The sequence below is a fragment of the Triticum aestivum genome, chromosome 2B, assembly GCF_018294505.1.
Source record: "Triticum aestivum cultivar Chinese Spring chromosome 2B, IWGSC CS RefSeq v2.1, whole genome shotgun sequence".
NCBI lineage: Eukaryota > Viridiplantae > Streptophyta > Magnoliopsida > Poales > Poaceae > Triticum > Triticum aestivum.
In genome coordinates, this window is record NC_057798.1 from 118920062 (window position 1) to 118944927 (window position 24866).

At 49.6% G+C, this 24866-nt stretch overlaps 1 protein-coding gene across 1 annotated transcript; it reads left to right on the forward strand.

Moving 5' to 3' along the window:
* The first annotated feature begins 22265 nt into the window (after positions 1-22265).
* On the forward strand, positions 22266-23071 carry LOC123040753 (uncharacterized). The gene is made up of 2 exons (XM_044463516.1): positions 22266-22583; positions 22814-23071. Exons 1-2 carry the CDS (start codon positions 22307-22309, stop codon positions 22945-22947), a joined length of 411 nt encoding a protein of 136 aa, XP_044319451.1. The 5' UTR covers positions 22266-22306; the 3' UTR covers positions 22948-23071.
* The last annotated feature ends 1795 nt before the right edge of the window (positions 23072-24866 follow it).

The window sequence follows — 24866 nt, forward strand, 5'->3', positions numbered from 1 at the left end:
TCGTTACTTTGATAATTTGATATGTGGGTGGACTGGTGCTTGGGTACTACCATTTCTTGGACAAGCATCCCACTTATGATTAACCTCTATTGCAGGCATCCGCAACTACAAAAGAGGTATTAAGGTAAATGTAACCATAGCATGAAACAAGTGGATCCAAATCAGCCCATTACGAAGCAACGCATAAACTAGGGTTTAAGCTTCTGTCACTCTAGCAACCCATCATCTACTTATTACTTCCCAATGTCTCTCTAGGCTCAAATAATGGTGAAGTGTCATGTAGTCGACGTTCACATAACACCACTAGAGGAGAGACAACATACATCTCATCAAAATATCGAACGAATACCAAATTCACATGACTACTAATACCAAGACTTCACCCATGTCCTCAGGAACAAACGTAACTACTCAAAAAGCATATTCATGTTCATAATCAGAGGGGTATTAATATGCATTAAGGATCTGAACGTATGATCTTCCACAAAATAAACTAACTAGCATCAACTACAAGGAGTAATCAACACTACTAGCAACCCGCAGGTACCTATCTGAGGTTTTGGTACAAAGATTTGATACAAGAGATGAACTAGGGTTTGAGAGGAGATGGCGCTCGTGAAGATGTTGATGGAGATTGACCCCCTCCCGATGATGACGATGGTGTTGATTTCCCCCTCTCGGAGGGAAGTTTCCCCGATAGAACAGCTCCGCCGGAGCCCTAGATTGGTTCCGCCAAGGTTCAGCCTCATGGCGGCGGAGTTTCGTCTCGTAAGCTTGCTTATGATTTTTTCGAGGGTAAAAGACTTCGTATAGCAGAAGATGGCCACCGGAGGGCTGCCAGGGGGCCCATGAGGCAGGGGGCACGCCCTATAAGGGTGGGCGCGCCCCCCACCCTCGAGGACGGTGGGTGGCCCCCCTCAGGTATTTCTTCTGCTGAATAATTCTTATTAATTCCAAAAATGACTTTCGTGGAGTTTCAGGACTTTTGGAGCTGTGTAGAATAGGTCTCCAATATTTGCTCCTTTTCCAGCCCAGAATCCCAGCTGCCGGCATTCTCCCTCTTCATGTTAAACCTTGTAAAATAAGAGAGAATAGCCATAAGTATTGAGACATAACGTATAATAATAGCCCATAATGCAATAAATATCGATATAAAAGCATGATGCAAAATGGACGTATCAATGGGCTTGCAATCTCTCTGTTGTCTATTGCAATATTTTCGGTCTCACCGAGAATATGTAATCAGTCACACCGAGTTTGCCTGACCAACTCTCTGTTTTACTTATTACCAAATCGGTCCCACCGAGTTGCATAATCGGTCAAATCGAGATAAGGTTTTACCCTAACCCTTGCACATCGGTCCCACCGAGTTGATCATATCCCACCAAAATTGCCTAACGGTGACATATGTACTGAATCGGTCTGGCCGAGTTTTCTGATTCGGTCCCACCAAGTTTGGTATAACGTGTGTAACGGTTAGACTTTGTGTGGAGGATCTATATACCCCTCCACCCTTTCCTCATTCGTGAGGAAATCTATCAGTTCATGCCTACACTTCCACTACTCATTTTCTGAGAGAGAACCACCTACTCATGTGTTGAGACCAAGACATTCCAATCCAACCATATGAATCTTGATCTCTAGCCTTCCCCAAGTTGCTTTCCACTCAAATCATCTTTCCACCAAATCCAATCCTATGAGCGTGAGTTGAGTGTTGGGGAGACTATCATTTGAAGAACAAGAGCAAGGAGTTCATCATCAACACATCATCTATTACCTTTTGGAGAGTGGTGTCTCCTAGATTGGTTAGGTGTCACTTGGGAGCCTCCAACAAGATTGTGGAGTGAACCAAGGAGTTTGTAAGGGCAAGGAGATCGCCTACTTCGTGAAGATCTACCCTAGTGAGGCAAGTCCTTCATGGGCGATGGCCATGGTGGGATAGACAAGGTTGCTTCTTCGTGGACCCTTCGTGGGTGGAGCCCTCCGTGGACTCACGCAGCCGTCACCCTTCGTGGGTTGAAGTCTCCATCAACGTGGATGTACGATAGCACCACCTATCGGAACCACGACAAAAACATCCTTGTTTCCAATTGCGTTTTCACACTCCAATCCCATCCCTTTACTTTCTTGCAAGTTGCATGCTTTACTTTCCACTGCTCATATACTCTTTGCATGCTTGCTTGATATGTATTGTGAATGGTTAAACTTATGTTAAATCTCCACCTAAACTTGAGAAACTTAAAAACTGCCAACTTTGTTTGTTGAGTGTCTAATCACCCCCCCCCTCTAGACACCTCTTCTCGATCCTTCCAACTGGTAGCAGATCTTTGATCTCCATTGCTTTGGTTTAAACACCATTGGAGAAAGATGGATGAGTCTACTTTGGGGAGTCTTAGACATGGAGTGCCTATACTTGATGGAGAGTACTTTCATGAGTGGAAAAATGAGATGCTTGTGATTTTCAATGAATATCATTTGAACAGGTACATTACTAGCCCTTGTGTACCTCATGTTGATCCTATGCATCCTACCCTTGATGAGTCAATTGACATGATTCACAATCTTAAAGCTGTTAATCTTATCACTAGAGGTTTGCCTAGAAACTTGATAGGTTGCTTGCCTACTCTTAAGTGTGCCCACACTATGTGGAAATTTCTTGAGGAACAATTTCCAAATTATTGCTTGCAAAATCTAGATGAGATTCTTCATAAGTCAATTGCCTTGAGTAAGATGAATTCCAATGATCATAAGTTTGGTGATTGTCTATTTGAGCTTACAAATCTTATGCGTGCCAAAGGATATGTTGGAATTATTAGCAATATTATTTCCGAAGCTATTAGAATTCATAAAGAAGATCATTGTCAAACTCATACTAATGAATCACCCTCTCTAGGAATTGATCCACCACATGACGATGTTGAACATGGATACTATGATTAGGATGATGATAGTGACTTTGATCTTGATGATGCAATGAGACACTTTGGTCTTACGGCAAATCTTCGGGGATACATGGCAGGAGGAAAGGAATGGGTTCTTGATAGTGTATGTACCGATCACATGACCGAAGATAAAGATATTTTTCATGAGCTTGCTGAAAACGACGGTCCTCGAAAGTATGTCACTTTTGGTGATAACTCAAAGGGTAAGGTGCTTGACCTCGATAAGGTGGCCATCTCACATGATAGCTCCATACAAAATGCCATGCTCATTGAATCTCTTAGCTATAATCTGCTTTCTGTTTCTAGACTAGCTGACTTTGGCTTCAATGTTCTATTTACCAAAGTAGATTGCCAAGTGTTTCATAAAGATAATCATAAAATGATCTTTACCGGCATACGCAAAGGTGATCTTTACATTGTTGAATTCACTAAAAAGGCTCAACCTAGAACTTGCTTAATTGCTAAATCCTTTAAAGGTCGCTTGTCGCATAGACGGTTAGGTCATGTAGGAATGCGAAACCTTGACAAGCTTATTAAAGGTGATCATATCCTTGGTGTTAAAGATGTCATATTTGATAAGGATAGACTTTGCAACACTTGTCAAGCAGGTAAACAGGTTGGAGGAACCCACCACGTGAAGAACATCATTACCACAAGGAGGCCCCTTGAGGGAGTCCTGGACTAGGGGGTGTCCGGATAGCCGAACTATCATCATCGGCCGGACTCCAAGACTATGAAGATACAAGATTGAAGACTTCGTCCCGTGTCCGGATGGGACTTTCCTTGGCGTGAAAGGCAAGCTTGGCGATACGGATATGTAGATCTCCTACCATTGTAACCGACTCTGTGTAACCCTAGCCCTCTCCGGTGTCTATATAAACCGGATGTCAGGACCCCGACTCAATGCCACATCGATCTAGCATGTAACACCTCATATCACTTTGCGGCCTCACGCACGGTATTCCCACGGGTGTCGCCTTACCTTTGCCCGGGACCGTTTGCGCCTTTTGGCACACGTATATGATAGTGTCGCTAGCATCCATATGATAAGGAGCCCGGGCTGACATGGCTAGTCGTAAACCCAAAGTGGCACAAACTTACAGGGACAGGCATCCATGACCCAGCATCGAACGTGTTGGTCATCAGCGAGTGAATCCAGGCTGTAGCACTGGGCTAGCAGGACTCCGGTGAACCGGGCTATAGCGGGCTAACAGGACTCTGATATTCATCGCGTGACATTTCCCCGAAGGGACAGACACAGGAACGAAGAAGGACACATGCCGGCCAGCCTAGGTGTTCCGGAGCAGTAGCAAGCTACCATGTCTCAGTGGAAACACTAGGAGACATTTCCCGGTAAGAGAGGCTTCTAAGGATAAACAACTAGATAGTCAGATCCCACACATACCAAGCATTTCAATAACATACACACAATATGCTCGATATGTGCAAATACCACATGGCATCACAACATGACTCTACAACTCAAGTATTTATTCAATAGGCTCCGAGGAGCGAGATATTACAAACATGGGTCTCATGACCCAACATTCAGAGCATACAAGTCGAAGCACAAGCGGAAGCTTAACATGTCTGAGTACAGACATCTACAAATGAAAAAGGCTGAGAAGCCTGTCTATCTACCAGATCCTGCCGAAGGCACAAGATCGTAGCTGAGGTAACAAGCTAAACGTCGAAGTCCACGCGGTACTACTAGCGAGACTGAAGTCTCTCTGCAAAAACATAAATTAAGCAACGTGAGTACAAATGTACCCAGCAAGACTTACATCAGATCTGTCTACATATGCATCAGTATCAACAAAGGGGTGGTGGGGTTTAACTGCAGCAAGCCAGCTTTGACTCGGTGGCTAACCTGAACTACGACTGCAAGTAACTCTTTTGAGGTGGCGCACACGAGTCCACATATTCACCATATCAATACACCACTATGGATCCGCTCCCGTCTCCCTACGAGAACGCCATCCATAGCACTCACGCTTATCTTGCGTATTTTAGAGTATCCACTTTCACTTGTCTATGAACTGTACAGGCAACCCAGAAGTCCTTTACCGCAGACACGGCTATTCGAATAGATCATATTAACCCTGCAGGGGTGTACTTCTTCACACACGCTCTCACCACTTACCACCGTTTACACGACATGTACTCGGCAACCTTCAAGCGGAAGCCCAGCGAGGGTGTCGGCCACGCCCTGACTAACCACACAAGTCTCTCATTCAGGTTTATCGCCTATTCGGGTTCCATCCGCAAGGAGATCCGGCCGGGGTGTCGCTCACGGCCCCAAACGATGTGTGCAGGGTTCCCAAGTCCACCATCCGGGTGCCACTTGGTACACCGGGCCACTGTGCCTAGTCTGTCCCAAGCCCACCTGTACCGGGTGCCACTTGGTAGACTACTAACACTACCTACAAACACCAGAAACTAGTTGCAACTCCTGGACAGAGATCAAGTTTATTAATAAGTCGAGAGAGTCAATTAAGGACCCCAATGTGTGGTAGTAGCTGTTCATGGATCACAAACACAGAACTCGGTTCCTGAGGACGGCTGCAATGCGACAACCCACCATGTACTCCTACATGGCCTCTCACCGCTACCTTTACCAAATCGTGTTCACACACTTAGCTCACACACAGTAGGACATGTTCACACACCTCCAATTCATCCCCGATGAATCAGACCAGACTCAACTCTAAGCAGTAGCAGGCATGACAAGCAAGCATGAATGAGTAGGCACATCAGGGCTCAAACAACTCCTACTCATGCTAGTGGGTTTCATCTATTTACTGTGGCAATGACAGGTCATGCAGAGGATAAAGGGGTTCAGCTACCGCAGCAAGTAACAGATGAATTGTTGTTGTCCTAATGCAGTAAAAGAGAGCAGGAGCGAGAGAGAGGGATTTTATCGGAATGAACAAGGGGCTTTTGCTTGCCTGGCACTTCTGAATATAATATAGTTCTTCATCGGTGTCATCGAACTCATCGTCGGTATGTCGTCTACTGAGAGGGGACAAGCACCGACAAACAAAGAAGAAACACAATCAATGCAATGCAACAATATGATGCATGAATGTGACATGGCAATATGCTATGGTTTGTGCTAATGCAACTAAAACCAGATTAAATGAAGTTGGTTTGAATCCAAGATTCAAATTCAAACTCCACATGTGGTTATTTAAATGCCATTTAATTGAATTGTCCTAAACAGTAGTCATAAGTTGTTCTAACATGCATGAGAATAGTACAGATGGATAGATTGGATTTTTCTGATCATTTTTCATATATAATTTATCTCATTTGGAGTTACGGTTGAATTCCTATGAATTTTAGAAGTTGGGGTATTTTCTGAAATTTATAAATCATTTCTGATTTATTTTAATTGCAGAAAACTTTACTGCGTCAGCATTAAGTCATGCTGGCATCAGCTGGTCAACAAGACCGTCCAGGTCAAACCTGACAGGTGTGGCCCACCTGTCATTGACTAGATACTAACCAGGGTTTAGTTAAATCTTAACTCAAGTAATTAGAAGGGCTGGGGGCCACTGTCAGCGAGTTAGTGGGTTAGCTAAAATTTAATTAGCATGTAAACTAAATTAGCAGGGCCTCGGGCCCTCATGTTAATGACCCAGGGGGGGTCAAACTCTGGCAACTCGGTCAAACCTGCCGGCGACTAACCGCCGGCGAGGTCCAAGATGGCGGCGATGCGCGAAATCGCAGCACAGGCCACGGTTCGAGGCGCGGATGGCACCGTTGGAACCCCGAGCCTCGTCCGCGTCGGCTGGTGCTAGTGGAGTCGCCGGAGACGACCTAGATCGAAGGCAGTGTCCGCTTCCGTGGCGGCCGGAGCTCGGTGGTTGCGGCTGGGAAGGCTAGAGCTCGCGGGCGAGGGAGCTGAGAAGGGCAGCGACGAGGGGAGGCGCTCTGGAGCATGCCTGTTGCACGGGGGCAACGAGCGGGGCACAGGGAAGGCGCGGGCTGCAACCATGGCGGAGCAGAGCTTTGGCCAGAGGTGGAGCCGTGACTAGGGAGCATGGAGAGGCCGGGGAAGAGGGGTAGTCGATGGAGGAGCTCACAGTGGACACGCAGAGCAGATCAGCGGGCTCGGAAAGGCGTCGGAGATGGCGAATCGACCGACGAAGTCCGGCGAGGAGATGCGGTGGTGACAAGCTCGAAGACGACGGTGTCGAGATCCTCGGCTTGCGTGGTTCGGCTAGGAGTAAGAGGAAGTCGCGGCCGTTCTTCTGGAAGCGTCGGCGAGGCAAGGGGTGCACGATGGCCGCGGTGGAGCTCGTCGGTGTTCTCGGGCTCTTGTGGACGGTCGTGGGAGAGAGGGGCAGAGAGGGAAATCGCCACGGGAGAGAGAAGGAGAGGGCCAGGGGTGCATGGCGTCCAAAGCGACGTCGGGGAGGCGGCGGGAAGCAGGAGGTGGCCGGGGCGTGTGCTCGCGCGCAGCGGCCACGCGCGTGCTGTCCTGCTGGCGGGAGGTCGGTGATGACTGGCAGAGGCCAGTGGGCTGGGCCTCTGCTGGGCCGTGGTGGGGCACCAGGTAAGTGGCCCAGGTAAGCTTTCCTCTCTCTCTTTTATTCTGTTTTCTATTTTCTGTAATTGTGTTTGACTTTAATAAAAATGTCAGGGCATTTCCAAAAATCATGAAACTGCTCAATGTCATTGTTTGGAATATTACCAACAACAAACATTTCAGTTTGTGATTATTTGAGCATTTAAAATATTATTTAGCAATTAAATGCCCAAATGCAAATAACACATGATTTAATTCAAAATCCAGAATGGCCTAGAAAAATGTGCACCATTTTTGGGAGAGGTTCTAGACTAATCCAAAAATGATGAACTTTTCTGAAGGCATTTTGGGTTCATTGAGAATATTTTTATTTGAACCTAGTTGATTTGATCTGGTGCTAGGGTTTGAGCAATCCCCATTTCAACTTTCAAATAAATTAGACATGATGCAATAACCAAGCTAGTCCAAGTGCATAGCAAGGCTAGGGATGTGACACCGGATGGTTTTAGTCCGTAGGACAGAACAACAATCATACCATAGGCTAGCTTCTAGGGTTTAGCCTCCTTGATCTCGTGGTAGATCTACTCTTGTAATACCCACATCATCAATATCAATCAAGCAGGACGTAGGGTTTACCTCCATCAAGAGGGCCCGAACCTGGGTAAAACATCGTATCCCTTCTCTCCTGTTACCATCCGCCTAGACACACAGTTCGGGACCCCCTACCCGAGATCCGCCGGTTTTGACACCGACATTGGTGCTTTCATTGAGAGTTCCTCTGTGTCGTCATCGATAGGCTCGATGGCCCCTTCGATCATCAACAACGACGCGGTCCAGGGCGAGACTTTTCTCCTCGGACAGATCTTCGTATTTGGCGGCTTTGCACTGCGGACCAATTCGTTTGGCCACCTGGAGCAGATCGAAAGCTACGCCCCTGGCCGTCAGGTCAGATCTGGAAGTCTGAACTTCACGGCTGACATCCGCGGAGACTTGATCTTCGATGGATTCGAGCCACAGCCAAGCGCGCCGCACTGTCACGATGGGCATGATCTAGCTCTGCTGCCAGACAGTGCCTTGGAGGCCGCACACGAGTCCGCTCCGACCCTCGATTCGGAGCCGGCTATGCAGCTCGAGGATGGGTGGTTAGACACCGCCTCGGGGGCTGCAACTTCTACGGCGATAGAGCCGAATACTGACCTTGTCCCTTGTGAAGCTCGTGACTCCGAGGCGCCGGACTCCTCGCCGGACTTCGAACCTCCTACGCCCCCTTTAATCGAATCCGATTGGGCGCCGATCACGGAGTTCACTGCTGCGGACATCTTTCAACACTCACCTTTCAGCGACATCCTGAGTTTGCTAAAGTATATCTCGTTATCAGGAGAGCCCTGGCCGGACTGCGGTCAGGACGATTGGGATGCGGACGATGAGGAAATTCAAGGCCCACCCACCACCCACTCAATAGCCACTGTCGACGATTTAACCGACATGCTAGACTTCGACTCCGAAGACATCGATGGTATGGACGACGATGCCGGAGACGACCAAGAAACAGCGCCTACTGGGCACTGGAAAGCCACCTCAACTCACGACGTATACATGGTGGATACACCAAAAGGAAGCGATAACGAGGAACAACGGGACGCGATGAAGGATAATTCCCCCGAAAAACAACAAAAACGGCGACGCAAGCGCCGCCCGAAGTCCCGCCTCGATAACAACGGCACCCATACTGACCCAGCCGTAGAGCAGGGCGAACCAGTGGACGAGCAACCCATTCCCGGCGAAAACAATAGTCCAGACGACCTCACGCCAGACACATCACCGGAGCATAAGAACCTTCACAGAAGGCTCGTCGCCACTGCAAGGAGTTTGAAGAAGCAAAAGCGGAAGCTCAAAACGGCGGAAGACGTACTCAGAATGAGATGGAGCAAAGTACTCAAGACCGCGGATAAATACGGCGATAGTCACCAAGCAAAGAGCTACCCGAAGTGCAAGCTGTTGCCCGAATTTGCCAAGGAGGCCGTAGAGCCCCCACAGTCAAAAAAGAAAGAGGCCGCCTGGCCGGATAGACGACCAGATAACAGGCTAAGAGCGGCAAGCGGCGCCACACATAATCCGGCACACGATCCAAATAAGGATCCTCGCAAAAAGGATGGCCCGGTCAGGTCCATCTATGGGCCAAAAAAGAAGGCTCTAGGAAGCAACACAACCCGCCGAGTGTTCGAAGATAACGGCACACCTAAATACAGGGGCGCCGCACACCCACTATGTTTCACCGACGAGGTACTGGATCATGAATTTCCAGCGGGATTCAAGCCCGTAAACATAGAGGCATATGACGGAACAACAGACCCCGGAGTCTGGATTGAGGATTATATCCTACACATACATATGGCTAGAGGAGACGATCTCCACGCCATAAAATACCTACCCCTCAAGCTCAAAGGGTCAGCTCGGCATTGGCTCAAAAGCCTCCCAAAAAATACCATCGGAAGTTGGGAAGAGCTTGAGGATGCGTTTCGAGCAAATTTTGAGGGAACTTATGTCCGCCCTCCGGATGCAGACGATTTAAGTCACATAACTCAACAGCCTGGGGAGTCGGCACGCAAATTATGGAACAGGTTCCTCACCAAAAAGAACCAAATAGTCGAATGTCCGGACGCCGAAGCCTTAGCAGCCTTTAAACATAACATCCGAGACGAATGGCTCGCCAGACACCTCGGCCAGGAAAAACCAAGAACAATGGCCGCGCTAACAAGCCTCATGACCCGCTTTTGCGCGGGGGAAGATAGCTGGCTAGCAAGATGCAGCACCAGCGACCCGAGTACATCCGAGGTCAGGGATGGAAATGGGAAATCACGACGCAGAAAAAATCAGCGCCGGAATAAGGAAAACGGCCCAAATAGCACGACGGTCAACACCGGATTCAAAAGCTCTCAGCCGAATAACAAAACACTGTCCCTTAAGGACAACAGTGACGAGCTATCCAACCTAAACAAAATCTTCGATAGGATATGTCAAATCCACAGTACCCCCGGGAAGCCTGCAAACCATACCCACAGAGATTGTTGGGTCTTCAAGCAGTCCGGCCGACTTAACGCCAAACACAAGGGGCTCGACACACCAAGCGAGGACGATGACGAATCCCACAAGCAGCAGGCCGGAAAACAGAAGACTTTCCCACTAGAAGTCAAAACAGTGAACTCACTTCATGTGATAAATAGTGCGGCAACTACTAAAACACACGCCGCACGATCCACCCAAGTGGAGCTCCGAAATTGGATGTCAAACCCAATTACTTTCGACCATCAGGATTACTCCAGAAGTATTCGAAACGCAGGAGGGACTGCTTTGATATTGGATCCCATAATCGACGGACTACAATTCACACAAGTCCTAATGGATGGCAGAAGCGATATAAACCTGTTATACTAGGACACCATCCGCAGAATGGGGATAGACCCTACCAAAATTCGCCATAGCAACACTTCCTTCAAAGGAGTGACGCCAGGCCTTTATGCCAAGTGTACAGGCTCTGTACTACTAAAGGTTGTGTTCGGTTCACCCGACAACTTCCGTCGCGAAAAGCTAATCTTCCATATCGCCCCATTCAAAAGTGGCCATCAAGCACTACTGGGACGCGAAGCTTTCGCCCGCTTTAACGCAATACCGCATTACGCGTCTCTTACACTCAAAATGCCCAGTCCACGCGGCATAATCTCATTAAAGGGAAACTCCGAGTGTTCCTCGACCACGGAAACCGTGAGACTGCCTTGACAGCCACACATTAATCCAACCTTGCTGATCAAAGCCCCTGAAAACAGGTCATTTAGACCTCGGACACGGTTAGGCGAGTCCGGCATAAATAAACAAGGGGCTTCCCAGCCGCATACCTCTTTACAAGGGGATGCATGTATAAATAATGAGAGCCAATAAATCTCAATTTTATTCATCTTCCAAATCATACTCTGTTTTAAATACATTTTTTGCACGATATTTTTTCCAAACTAAGTTCTTCTCTTTTACAGATGAACCACGTGCTACACCCGTCCAGGATACAGCACAACGGAGCCACAGGCGCAGACGTGCAGCAGGGACCCGTTGCAAGGATTCTTTTCAGATTAAGACCCTGCGTAAACCTTTTTTACTGTCTCTTGTTGATACTCATCCCCCGATTTCCTACCATAACCGAGGAGGAGGCTGGCGTTTTGGCATCGGCCGCGTCAGAAGTTCTCACCTGTACCTGGACACTAGGGGCTTAGGGCATTGTTCTGCCCGTTATCATAAAGTCCGAATACCTTAGGGAGTGTTCGACGTCTCGAGTTAGGCCTTATATGCATCAGCTTCGAATCATGTCTTTGGTCAAATGTTGGGTTTGCCCGACTCCTGTGTTTTGCTGCCTTACGTTCCGCTCCATCAGCTAACGCGGCACCAGGAGAACTACTGCGATTGTGCCCCGGTTCGGCTGGGCGAGCACCTCAGTAGAGAAAGCCGAAAACTGACTGTCATGATATAGCGAGAGACTGCTCAACCACTCGATCGACTATTGGAATGTTTAGAATTCCTCCGCTTTGACGAAGGATCGCTTCCCGGTCAGGCACACACGCGCCCCGAGTTCGGAGAGCGCGGTGCCTCTAGGGGCTATATCGTAGCCCCACCATCGAGCTCCTATGGCTAAGTGAAAGTGATAAAGCAGTATAGTCTGGTTGCCTAGTTTGCTATGCTATCACCTCCTTCAAAGGATCAACACGTTGGATTAAGTGTGAAAATGCGCTTTTTTTTGCAAACACCCCCGCACTATGTGCGTGGGGGCTGAAGCCAAAGACTGCCATCTTTCAGGTTATAAATACATATACATTAACGGCCGCAAAGGAGATATTTCAATACTTGAACGCACAAGTATAAAAAGTCGTTACATTATAAATATGATCTCACATGTCATTTGAATATGACATCTTTCGAGCACTGCGACTCTATTAAACGAGCGCCCTGCAGGACTTCCTCAAAATAGTGCTCGGTGGGTAATCGGCTCTCGTCCGAACCCCAGGTCGCAACATCGGTGGCATTCATCTCCACCCAGTATGTCTTAACATGGGCAAGAGCCATCCGTGCACCCTCTATGCAGGCCGACCGCTTCATCGCCTTGATATGCGGCACCGCCCCAAGGAATTGCTGCAATAAACCAAAATAACTCTTCGGCTTGGGCCTCTCCGGCCACAGATGAGCCACCACATCCGTCATGGCAAGCCCGGACAATCTATTCAGCTCAGCCCACTCAGCCAACCGATCGGTCAACGGAAGTGGACGCTTCGGACTATGGAATTGAGACCAAAACAGCTCTTCCATTCCATGATCCTTCTGACTTCCGAAGTGCCCAACTACGTCCGTGAACTTCAAATCCAGATAAGGATCCTCCGCACTCCACAACTGGCCCAACTGAGCATACTTCGGATCCGTGAACTTCCTACACAACAGAAAGGGCTTTCCAGCCGCAATGTCTCCGGCCTGACGCAGTTCCTCCTTTATAGCCCGGATTGCAGAACGAGCATCCTTGGCTTCGGCGGTGGCCTTCTTCAGGCCCTCCTACTCCGCTTGGTGTTCTCTTTCAAGAACCTCATAGCGGTCGGTAGCATCTTTTAATTTCACGGCCATTACGGCCATTTCCTCCCTGCTTCGGCAGTGAGCAGCCTTTTCGGCTTTTAGCTCCTCCGCTGCCTTCGAGGCAGCCACATCACTTTTTCTAGCTTGCTCCTTGGCTCGAGCAAGCTCTGCCCGAAGGTCTTCCATAGCAGCGGCACCATCTACATCAAGCATACATGTTGTAAGGAGTGGGCATCAGCTCCCTTACCAGGTGACCGCGAAGAAACCACCTACCTTGTGACTCGTCAAGTCGTTTATTGACCAGCGCGATGTCCGCATCCGCAACGTCTAGTTGCCGCTTCAGCTCGGCAACTCTATCAGTCCGGCTGGCCACCGAACGTTCCGCCACCTGCATAGGAAAGGCGACATTTTGTAACCGAGATTATGATCCTCGGCACGCTGTCACTTTCGATAACATACCGAGTCTCAGGGGCTACTATCTATACAGGGCGCACCCTATGTGCAAAACTATCAAAAGGTATGTCATTTTTTGCATACCTCAAACCCCGTCAGTAAACTTCCGATGGCCTCATGTAACCCGCTCTCGGCGGATGAGATCCTTTCAATCACCACACTCATTAATGCGTGGTGATCTTCTGAGAGAGACGCCCACTTGAGCAAACCCTGCAGCTCCACCGGCCGTACTCCAGTGGGTGCCGAACTCCCCGGCCCCGCCGGACTCAGGGAGACCCTCCGTGACGACACCTCAGGGTCGTCCGCCCAGCCTGACAGGGCGGCAAATGGAGGCGTTTCGCTCTCCATCATCTCCGGACGAAGGTCCCCCGAGGATGAGCTCTGCTGAGAAGGGCTGAGATCCGAACTACAAGGTAAAAACTTCGTTTATCCTTAGAAATAAAATAGGGATGTCCCTCATTATAAAACTGCCCCTTTTTCTACTTACGGCTCGCTGGATGGCTGATTCCTTTGGGGAGACTGTACGGCCGGGACTCCTCCTGGCACGGGACCTTCCGGTGCAGATTTCTTTCCCCGCTTTGAGGCTTTGGCCTTCGGGTTTTCGGAAGCGGTCCTCTTCTCCCCCTGGAGGGAGGGATTCTTGATTCCCCCCTTACTGAGAGCCTCTTTAACAGAGGTGGTAGTTTCCCTGTTCCCCCCTTCGCCCTCCTCCGAAGGCGCTACCTCCAACATTTTGATTAACACGGGATCCGGCGTTGTCTCAGGGAGGGGGGCCGGACACCGTATTAGTTTTGCTTGTGCAATCCACTCCTGTTCAAGGGATAGCCGGTTAAAAGGAAAATCCACGATAAATAAATGGATGATATGTCCGGACACAGGGCTACTTACTTGAGTATCCGGGCGATTGCAGCTTAGACCAGCGTCCTCGGTCAAGTCCGGACACACTTCTTGTGATCCGAAGAACGGTTTGTACATCTCCACGGGTTTTGTACCCATAAAGTGTTGGAGAGCTTGTGGTCCCTCCGGATTGAATTCCCACAGGCGGAGGGGGCGACGTTTGCAGGGTAGAAGACGCCGAATTAGCATAACCTGCGTCACTACGACCAGATTGATCTCCCTCTCTTGGAGGTCTCGGATCCGGCCCTGCAGTAGGGGTACATCCTTGGACGGCCCCCAGTCGAACCCTTTGTTGACCCACGACGGCAGCCGTTGTGGAGGGCCCGAGCGAAAGGCGGTCGGCAGCCTCTGCCTGCTGCCCCTGGGAGCGGTGATATAGAACCACTCATGTTGCCACAAGCCGAGCTCCTCCTGAAAAGAGCCCTCGGGCCATGGAGCATCGGCCCTCTTGCTTATAACCGCCCCGTCGCACTCTGCCTGACGCCCCTCAATCATCTTCGGCTCCACATTGAAGGTTTTGAGCCATAAACCAAAGTGAGGGGTAGTGCATAGGAAGGCTTCGCAGACGACAATAAATGATGAGATGTGGAGGATAGACTCCGGAGCCAAGTCATGGAATTCCAGCCCGTAGTAAAATAGGAGCCCCCTCACGAAGGGATCCATCGGGAAGCCTAAACCCCGACGGAGGTGAGACACAAATACACCACTCTCGCCAGGCTCAGGAGTAGGAATGACTTGCCCTTGGGCAGGCAACCTATGTGAAATCTCGTAGGTTAACTACCTGGCGTCTCTCAGCTTTAGCACATCCTCTTCCGTGACGGAGGAGGGCATCCACCGGCCCTGTAGGTCGGAGCCGGACATTGTCGAAGGTCCGAAGTGCCCGAATCTGGAGCCCTGGGTGTTAGAACTCGGGGCGAGGGGCGGATTCGATTGAGGATTGAAGAAAAGGAACGGGCCTTGGTCTCATTATAAAGAGGGAGAATACCAAGAGCCGTCCCCGTGACCGTTTGGAACTCGCCTTCGATGGAGGGGGCGTGGTAACGGGCGCGGTTGGGTTACCCACGTCCGTATTGATGAGAATCCCAGAATAAGGGGAACACGATCTCTGCTTCGACAAGACGTGCCAAGGAAACTGCTTCGCTAAACGCGCTGAGGTGGTATAATAAAAACGATTCAAGTAAAGACTTGGTTGAGGTGTGACGTCACGCCACGGAATGCGTCAGCAGATTGAACTTGTGTAAATATTATTCTCTCTACGGTGGAAGGTGAAATTTATTTTGCAGAGCCGGACACTGTCCTGGTGTTCACAATCTTCTATAAATTATTCAGAGGAGGAACCCGCCTTGCAATGTCGAAGACAATATGTGCGCCGGACTCGTCGTCATTGAAGCCTGGTTCAGGGGCTACTGAGGGAGTCCTGGACTAGGGGGTGTCCGGATAGCCTAACTATCATCATCGGCCGGACTCCAAGACTATGAAGATACAAGATTGAATACTTCGTCCCGTGTCCGGATGGGACTTTCCTTGGCGTGAAAGGCAAGCTTGGCGATATGGATATGTAGATCTCCTACCATTGTAACCGACTATGTGTAACCCTAGCCCTCTCCGGTGTCTGTATAAACCGGATGGTTTTAGTCCGCAGGACAGAACAACAATCATACCATAGGCTAGCTTCTAGGGTTTAGCCTCCTTGATCTCGTGGTAGATCTACTCTTGTAATACCCACATCATCAATATCAATCAAGCAGGACGTAGGGTTTTACCTCCATCAAGAGGGCCCGAACCTGGGTAAAACATCGTGTCCCTTGTCTCCTGTTACCATCCGCCTAGACGCACAGTTCGGAACCCCCTACCCGAGATCTGCCGGTTTTGACACCGACACCCCTCGAGCTACTTCACATGGATCTTTTCGGTCCCAACGCTTACAAAAGTCTCGGTGGAAACTCTTTTGGTCTAGTTATAGTTGATTATTTTTCAAGATTTACGTGGGTGTTCTTTCTCGATGATAAATCGCAGGTCCAAAAGATCTTCAAAAACTTCGCTAGGAAGGCCCAAAATCAATTTGAAGTGAAGATCAAGAAGGTTCGCAGCGACAACGGAACGGAGTTCAAGAACGCAAATGGGGACACCTTTCTTGACGAAGAAGGGATTTCACATGAGTTCTCGGCTACGTACACACCTCAACAAAATGGAGTTGTTGAAAGGAAGAACCGGACGCTCATCGAAATGGCGAGAACAATGCTTGATGAGTACAAGACACCAAAGCACTTTTGGGCGGAAGCGGTTGAGACAGCTTGTCATGCGATAAATCGCTTGTATCTTCACAAGCTACTCGGCAAGACGGCATACGAGCTCCTCACCGGTAACAAACCCCAAGTTGGATACTTTCGAGTATTTGGCTCAAAGTGCTACATTCTTCATAAGCATCGTCATTCTAAATTTGCTCCTAAATCTCATGAAGGATTCCTACTTGGTTACGGCTCAAACTCTCACACTTATCGTGTCTACAACAATTTCACCCAAAAGGTTGAAGAGACGGTAGATGTGAAGTTTGATGAATCTAATGGCTCGCAAGTAGAAAAATTGCCAATTGATGTAGGAGATAAAGATCCTTCGGAAGCAATCCAAGACTTGCCTATTGGCAAGGTTCGTCCAACGGAGGTGAAGGAGAGTACCTTGCCCGTCCAAGTGGAAGCTTCTACCTCACGACAAGGTGAACCAAGAGTTGATATGGAAGCATCCACAAGTGGGACACACCAAGATGAAGAAAACGAGGAAGTACACCAAGATGAACCGCATCAACCTCCTTCTCCACCACGACAAGAGAATGACAACGCCAACAATGAGGAAGGCCAAGAAGAAGAATGAGATGATGAAGTAGATGTTCCACCCCGATGAAAGCAAAAGCTCTCACGAGTTCGAGCAAGAGTTGCTAGATACCATCCTGTCGAGCAAATCTACAATGATATCCAAACCAGGAGAATTACTCGCTCTAAATCTCGTTTGGCTAATTTTTGTGAACATTATTCATTCATCTCTAGCATTGAACCTCTGAAGGTTGAAGAAGCATTGGAAGATCCGGATTGGATAAACGACATGCACGAAGAACTACACAACTTTGAGAGAAACCAAGTGTGGACATTGGTCGTGAAGCCCGACAACAACCACAACCTTATCTGTACCAAATGGGTGTTTCACAACAAGCAAGACGAAGATGGACAAGTAGTTCGCAACAAAGCACGTCTCGTCGCCCAAGGCTACACTCAAGTCAAAGGTATGGACTATGGTGAGACATATGCCCCCATTTCTAGACTTCAGTCCATTTGCATCTTACTTGCCTATGCCAATCACCATGATATCACTTTATACCAAATGGACATTAAAAGTGCTTTTCTAAATAGTGAAATTGAGGAGGAAGTTTATGTTAAACAACCTCCCGGCTTTGTTAATCCTAAGAAACTCAATCATGTTTACAAGCTTTATAAAGCTCTTTATGGTCTTAAACAAGCTCCTAGAGCATGGTATAAATGCTTGACCAAGTTCCTTATTGAAAAAGGCTTTGAGATTGGAAAAATTGATTCTACTCTTTTCACTAAAAGGGTTAATGGAGAATTATTTGTGTGCCAAATTTATGTTGATGATATTATATTTGGATCAACTAACCCTCATTTTAGTGAGAAGTTTGGGAAGCTTATGTCGGAGAAGTTTGAGATGTCTATGATGAGCGAACTCAAGTTCTTTCTTGGTTTGCAAATCAAGCAAACTAAGGAAGGCACCTTCGTCTCTCAAACGAAGTACACTAAAGACTTGTTCACGAAGTTCAATATGCAAGAATGCAAAGGTATGAGTACACCCATGCCTACTAGTGGACATCTTGACTTGACCAAAGATGGTGAACCCGTATATCAAAAGGTTTATCGCTCTATGATTGGTTCATTATTGTATCTATGTGCCTCTCGTCCCGATATCATGCTAAGTGTGTGCATGTGTGCACGATATCAAGCGGCCCCTAAAGAGTGTCATCTTAAGGCCGTGAAAAGGATAGTGAGATACTTAATTCATACACCAAACTTTAGCATTTGGTATCCAAAGAGGGCCTCCTTTAATCTTGTTGGCTACTCCGATTCGGACTATGTCAGAGACAAGGTTGATAGAAAGTCTACTTCGGGTACTTGTCAATTTCTTGGTAGATCTCTTGTGTCTTGGTCCTCCAAGAAACAAAACTTGGTATCCTTATCCACCACCGAAGCGGAATACATTGCCGCCGGTTCATGTTGTGCTCAATTACTTTGGATGACCCAAACTCTTAAAGATATGGGATATATGTGAAACATGTTCCTTTGCTTTGTGACAATGAGGGTGCTATTAAGATTGCTCACAATCCCGTGCAACACTCTCGAACTAAGCACATTGAAGTTCGTCATCATTTCATCCGAGATCATGTTGCTAAGGGTGATATTAACCTTAAGCATGTTTGCACCGACAAGTAATTGGCGGATATATTCGCTAAACCACTTGATGAGAAAGTGTTTTGCAGGTTGAGACGTGAATTGAACATCATTGATGCCTCAAACTTGGAGTAGGAACTCCATTTGGATACATGCAAGACATCTTTGACTAGTCCTTGATATTTCTCTTATGACGATAATCATATGTCTTGGATACTTTTGCACCCTTGCATGTTATCTAACCCATGTAGGTACTTGGATGGATCTAAATCTATGAGATTGCAACTCATTCATATCTTGAGCAATCTCTACATCACCAAGTCTCTACTCTACGGTGGTTGAAAACAAGGAATGATGAAACCCTTAAAATATATTCTTTGACAAATTCTTAAGTCAAACTTCGTGATTGTCATTTTGGATACACAAGTGCTCTTCCTTGCAAATCTAATCCATGTAGGTAGATGAACTCCAATTATAAGTGGTGCTCCAGATGAACTACATCAACATGGAGCATCTCACACAAGTTCAACTACATAATCAAGATCATCACCACCACCCAAGGTATGTTATTCCATCTTTGAGAAGCTTTACCCCAAGACATGGGTCAAAGCAACTCAACAAGATGTGAATACATCAAGATGCTTAAATGAAAAATGCCAATCCCATTTTGAGCTTAAACGATGAGTATGACCTATGATCAAGTGTCCTCACTTGACTCCTTAGTCAATATACTCTAGCATAGGTGACTTTGTCGCTGACCAATTCTAGATGAAGTTCTCTAGTGTTTCTCCTTGTTCTTGCATTTTGCTTCATTCATATTTATTCCCCTTTCAAAAAAAACTTCATCTAGATTTCTTCTCTTTTATATGTTCTGCATTTCTCTGCATCCAATTTATTGCAAATCCTTGTGAGATCTTACTCGCTTAGTTAGCTGAGGTGACAAGCGTTTTCTCTGTGATGAACTCAGACAAACCAATTTGCCTCTTTCGGTCAAACCGAAATTTTTCGGTGCCATCGAAGAAAACAACTCGGTTGAGCTGACTTCAACACTGAGAAATCCCTCTGTCACTTGCATTCTGCACATTTTATTTCAGCTCCACTCGATGATTCTTATCCTCTACCATCATCATATTCCATGTGCTGCTTTGCTCTGTGACTCAAGGACCAAACCTATTTTGACTCACACTCCAGAAGACTCTTCTTAAAAATTGATGTCAAAGGGGGGGAGAGAGTTCACATCAAAGCTTAATTACTCCATCAGAGGGAGAGAGCAATAGGGGGAGAGAAACATTCCCCAGTTGTTTGTTGTTTGGCATTCAAAGAGGAGAGATGTGACGCTCGGATACTTAAGCTACAGTGAACCTCTGATAATGATGGCACGTCACCTCGCTTACTGTTGTTAACCTCACGTTAGTTGAAAACCGGTTCGGAATTAAACTTCAAAATAAAGTCGATCGATGAAAGTGTTGAAACATTAAAACTAAAATGTTAGGTTTGTGTCAATTAATCCGTACTAAATTTTGGTGAAGAAACCACACTTTTATAAAGTTTTGAAATACTCTAAAATGATTAAAATAGTAGCAACAACAATTAGTTAAACACCTTTTATAATGAATGAAATGTCAAACTAAGTTATTTGGAGACTAGACTTTTTGTGACTGTGGACCAGGTTGAAATACTAATTTAGATGCTAAGTTTATATTTTACTAGAACTAAAATAAATGGCAACTAAAAAAACAAGAACAAAAGTAAAGACAGAAAAACAAAAAGACCCTCTCCTCCCCTGGGCTTTGGCCCACTGGGCCAGCCCACCTCGCCCCTGCTTCCCCGCTCCCCTGTTCACGGGAGGGCGTGGCCGTGCCGATGCCTGCCACGGCACCGGCCATCGCCGTGGCGGCCATCCGGCGACCATCCCCGGTGACCACCTCGCCTATAAGACCGGCGCCCTCTTCCCACGGCGCCTGGAACCCTAATCCCCATTTGCCCCTCTCCCTTTCGCTCGAGCCGCCGCCCGTGCGATGCCGTTGTTGGAAGTCTACTACACGCACACCAGCAGAGGGCCAACGGCCTTGACCTCTTCTCTCCGTCAGTTCAGCAGGCTCGTGCACTTCGTGGGCACGCCCACCTCGCATGCACGGCATGCTCGGCCACGGCCTTGTACACGTTCTCTCCCTCACCCCCTTGTACCTCTGCATGTATAAATACCCCTGTGATATGTGAATACAAGTGTGCGATGAGTTCAGTCATTCAACTTGGTACCTGAGCAGTTCCGATCCCAACCCCACGCTTCCGCCATGAATCGCCTGCTCCGCCGCTCCCGCTCCGCTGACCTCGACGCGGCGGCCAACCTCCCTCCTTTAGTTCCTCTTGCTGCCGTCCCACCCGCCCATGCAGCTCCCGGCGGGGGCCTCCATCCTCGGGCTCCGGCGCCCGCCCCGGTGCGCCACGGCAATGTCGCACCCGCCGCGCCTGCGGCCGTTCGGGTGGCCCCTCCTGCGGCTCCCCTTCACCACGGCGTCGGCCGTGATCTCATCCCCTGCCTCGACAACGCGGGTGCACCGGCGCCGGCGCCAGCCGACGGTCTCCCTCCCACCATCACGCACTTCCTGCGGTTCAAGCTCGACCTCGCCGTGGGTAACTACTCCAAATGGCGCCACCTCTTCTATTGTATTCTCTGCAAGTACAATGCGCAGCAGCATGTAGATGAAGACCGGGACCCCGCCCACGAGGATGCAGTGTGGCGAAACGACGATATAACCATCGTCTTGTGGATGTCCTCCACGATTTCTGATGAGTTGTACGACGTCGTGGTGTCCCCTCCGAACATTCCCACGGCGCACCAAATCTGGCACACCCTCCGGTTGTTCTTCCTCGACAACCAGGCCGGTCGAGCGATCCATCTCTCGGCTGAGTTCCGCAGCACGGTGCAGGGGGACCTGACTGTGGCCGAGTACGCCCGCCGTCTACAGACGCTGGCGGCCGCGCTCGCCGACGTCGAGGATCCCGTCACCGACCGCACCTTGACGCTCCAGTTCATCCACGGCCTCAGTCGTCGGTTCCACGTGCTCGCGACGGTCTTGCCGTTGCAGGTGCCGTTCCCCAACTTCGCGCAGGCCCGGTCGCGCCTCCTTCTTGAGGAAATCACACAGAACGAGCGCGCTCGGGCTGACGGGCGCTCGGACGGCGCCACCGCGCTCTCCATCGGCAACACCTCTGGAGGCTCCTCCGGGGGCGTTCGCGGCGACCGCAACGTCTCCGGCAACCAGGCGGACAAGGGGAAGGCCCCCGCCGAGCCCTCCTCCGGCGGCGATCGTGGTCGTGGCCGCGGGCGCGGGCGTGGTCGTGGCCGCGGGCACCCCGGCGCTAGCAGCAGCTCCGCGGCTCCGGCAGGGCGCGGCTCTCCTCAGCAGCCGCTGGGCGCCCATCCATGGATGGGGTACTTCGCCCCATACGGGAGCCCCTTCCCACCTCCGCAGCAGCCGCGCGCGCCCTGGACCGCGCCCAACTCCGCCGGTGTCCTAGGGCCACGTCCTGGCCAGCACCATCAGGTCTACAACGCCGGCGCGTCGAGCTCCTCCAACCCCGCCCCCTGGGACAACTACGCCGCCCTCCATGCTGCCCTCAACAACATCGCGCACCAGCAGCAGCACGGCTCCGGCGAGTGGTTCCTCGACACTGGAGCAACTTCCCACGTCACCGGTGAGACGGGTAATCTCTCCCAACTGTCTTCTGCACTTGCGCGTTCTTCCAATAGCATTGTCGTCGGTGACGGTTCCCGGATTCCTGTAGTTGCCGCCGGCTCCACCCGCCTAGGCTCTTTCTCCCTCAACGATGTTCTTGTCTCCCCCACGATTATTAAGAATCTCATCTCCGTCCGTCGTTTTACTCGCGACAATTCTTGTACAATTGAGTTTAACCCATTCGGTTTTGTTGTGAAGGACCTCAAAACCCGGCGCATCCTAATGACGTCCAGTGGCCATGGAGACTTATATCCGTTCTTCAGCTCCAGCGCAGTCCAGCAGATCCTCTCCGTCGATGGCAGCTTGTGGCATCAACGCCTTGGGCATCTTAGCAGTAGTTCCCTTTCAGTCTTAGCTAAAACTTTTCTTCAATCACCATGTAATAGAGATAGTTTGAATTCCCATATTTGTGAGTCCTGCCAATTAGGCAAGCAATCAAGATTACCTTTTTCATCCTCTCGCTCGTGTACTACTGCTCCCTTCGATTTGATACACTGCGACCTCTGGACCTCCCCCGTTCCTAGCGTATCTGGTTACCAATTTTACCTTGTCATCCTTGATGACTTCTCTCATTTTTCGTGGACTTTCCCATTACGTGCTAAATCTGATACGTCCATTACCTTACTCCGTTTCTTCGCATACGTAGTAACACAATTTCGTGTACCCATCAAATGCATACAGTGCGACAACGGCGGTGAGTTTCTCACCACCTCACTCCGTGATTTTCTCTCTTACCGGGGTTCCTCTCTCCGCCTCTCTTGTCCGTATACTTCGCCTCAAAACGGTAAAGCTGAACGCATGATCCGCACAACAAATGACGTGCTCCGCACCCTCCTTCTCCACGCACATCTTCCTCCCAACTTTTGGGTCGAGGCTCTCCATACAGCTACACACCTACTCAACCGGCGACCGTCATCCACCATCCATAACGACACGCCCTTCTTTCGACTCTACGGCCAGTATCCCACATACGATCATCTCAGAGTCTTTGGGTGTCTTTGTTTTCCCAATGTATACCCCACCACCGAGCATAAACTTTCGCCGCGTGCTGTTCGCTGTGTGTTCATTGGATATCCACTTGAGCATAAGGGATACCGTTGCCTTGATCTCAACACCCGCAAGGTCATCGTCTCACGTCACGTAACTTTTGACGAGGCCATTTTCCCGTTCGTCGCCACTACCCAGCCCCAACCACCGGATCGCGCGGCCGCTGAGGATCCCATCGAACACATCCCCCTCGAGCAGCGCACTTACCTACCTCGTACTGGCCCCGCAGAGGATCTTCCCCAGATCCCGCAACGCCCATCACCAACCCGCGTCGCCCGCGCACCCCACCTGCCGCCCGCGGGGTCGGCGCCCGCCAGCCCGCCCTCCACCCCGCGCTCCCCAGCCAGCGCCATGCCACCCGACGCCGCGCCAGAGCTCACCACTCCCACCTCCAGCCGCGCTGACCCCGCGTCTCCTGCCGCAACCCCCATTCCCACTGCCTCGGCCAGCTCGCCAGCGCCACCTATCCCGAAACTCCCGCCCAGGGCCGTTCCTACCGATCCACCCGCCAATCTGCACAATATGCGCACCCGTGCCAAATCGGGATTCCTTCTTCCCAAAAATCAGCTCAGCCTGCATGCCTCTGCGTCCACCATTAGTCCTATCCCCTCTTCCTACCGAGCGGCTTTGAAAGATCCCAACTGGCACCGTGCTATGCTAGAGGAGTTTAACGCGCTTTTGCAGAATAACACTTGGGATTTGGTTGCTCGTCCTGCAGGTTCTAACGTGGTTACAGGGAAGTGGATATACCGGCACAAATTTCATCCGGACGGCTCCCTGGCTCGCTATAAAGCTCGTTGGGTGCTCCGAGGGTTCACGCAGCAAGCCGGCGTCGACTACGGCGAGACTTTCGGTCCCGTGGTCAAACCGGCGACGATCCGCACCGTGCTCAGCATCGCTGCCGGACGTTCTTGGGCGATCCACCAGCTCGACGTCAAGAACGCCTTCTTGCACGGGCACCTCGCCGAGACGGTCTACGCGCAACAACCCTCCGGCTTCATCGACACCGCCAACCCCACCAGTGTGTGCCGCTTGAACCGCTCGCTGTACGGGCTGAAACAAGCGCCGCGGGCGTGGTTCTCCCGGTTCACCACATACCTGCTCCAACTCGGCTTTGTGGCATCTCGGTCCGACTCTTCTCTGTTTATCCTCCGTCGTGGCACACAACTAGCTTACCTACTGTTGTATGTCGATGACATTATCC

Coding starts and splice junctions, on each gene's coding strand:
- LOC123040753 (XM_044463516.1), top strand. CDS start 22,307: ATGGGGTACTTCGCCCCATACGGGAGCCCCTTCCCACCTCCGCAGCAG. Junction 22,584..22,813: donor CCACGTCACCGGTGAGACGG/GTAATCTCTCCC, acceptor TTTGTTGTGAAG/GACCTCAAAACCCGGCGCAT.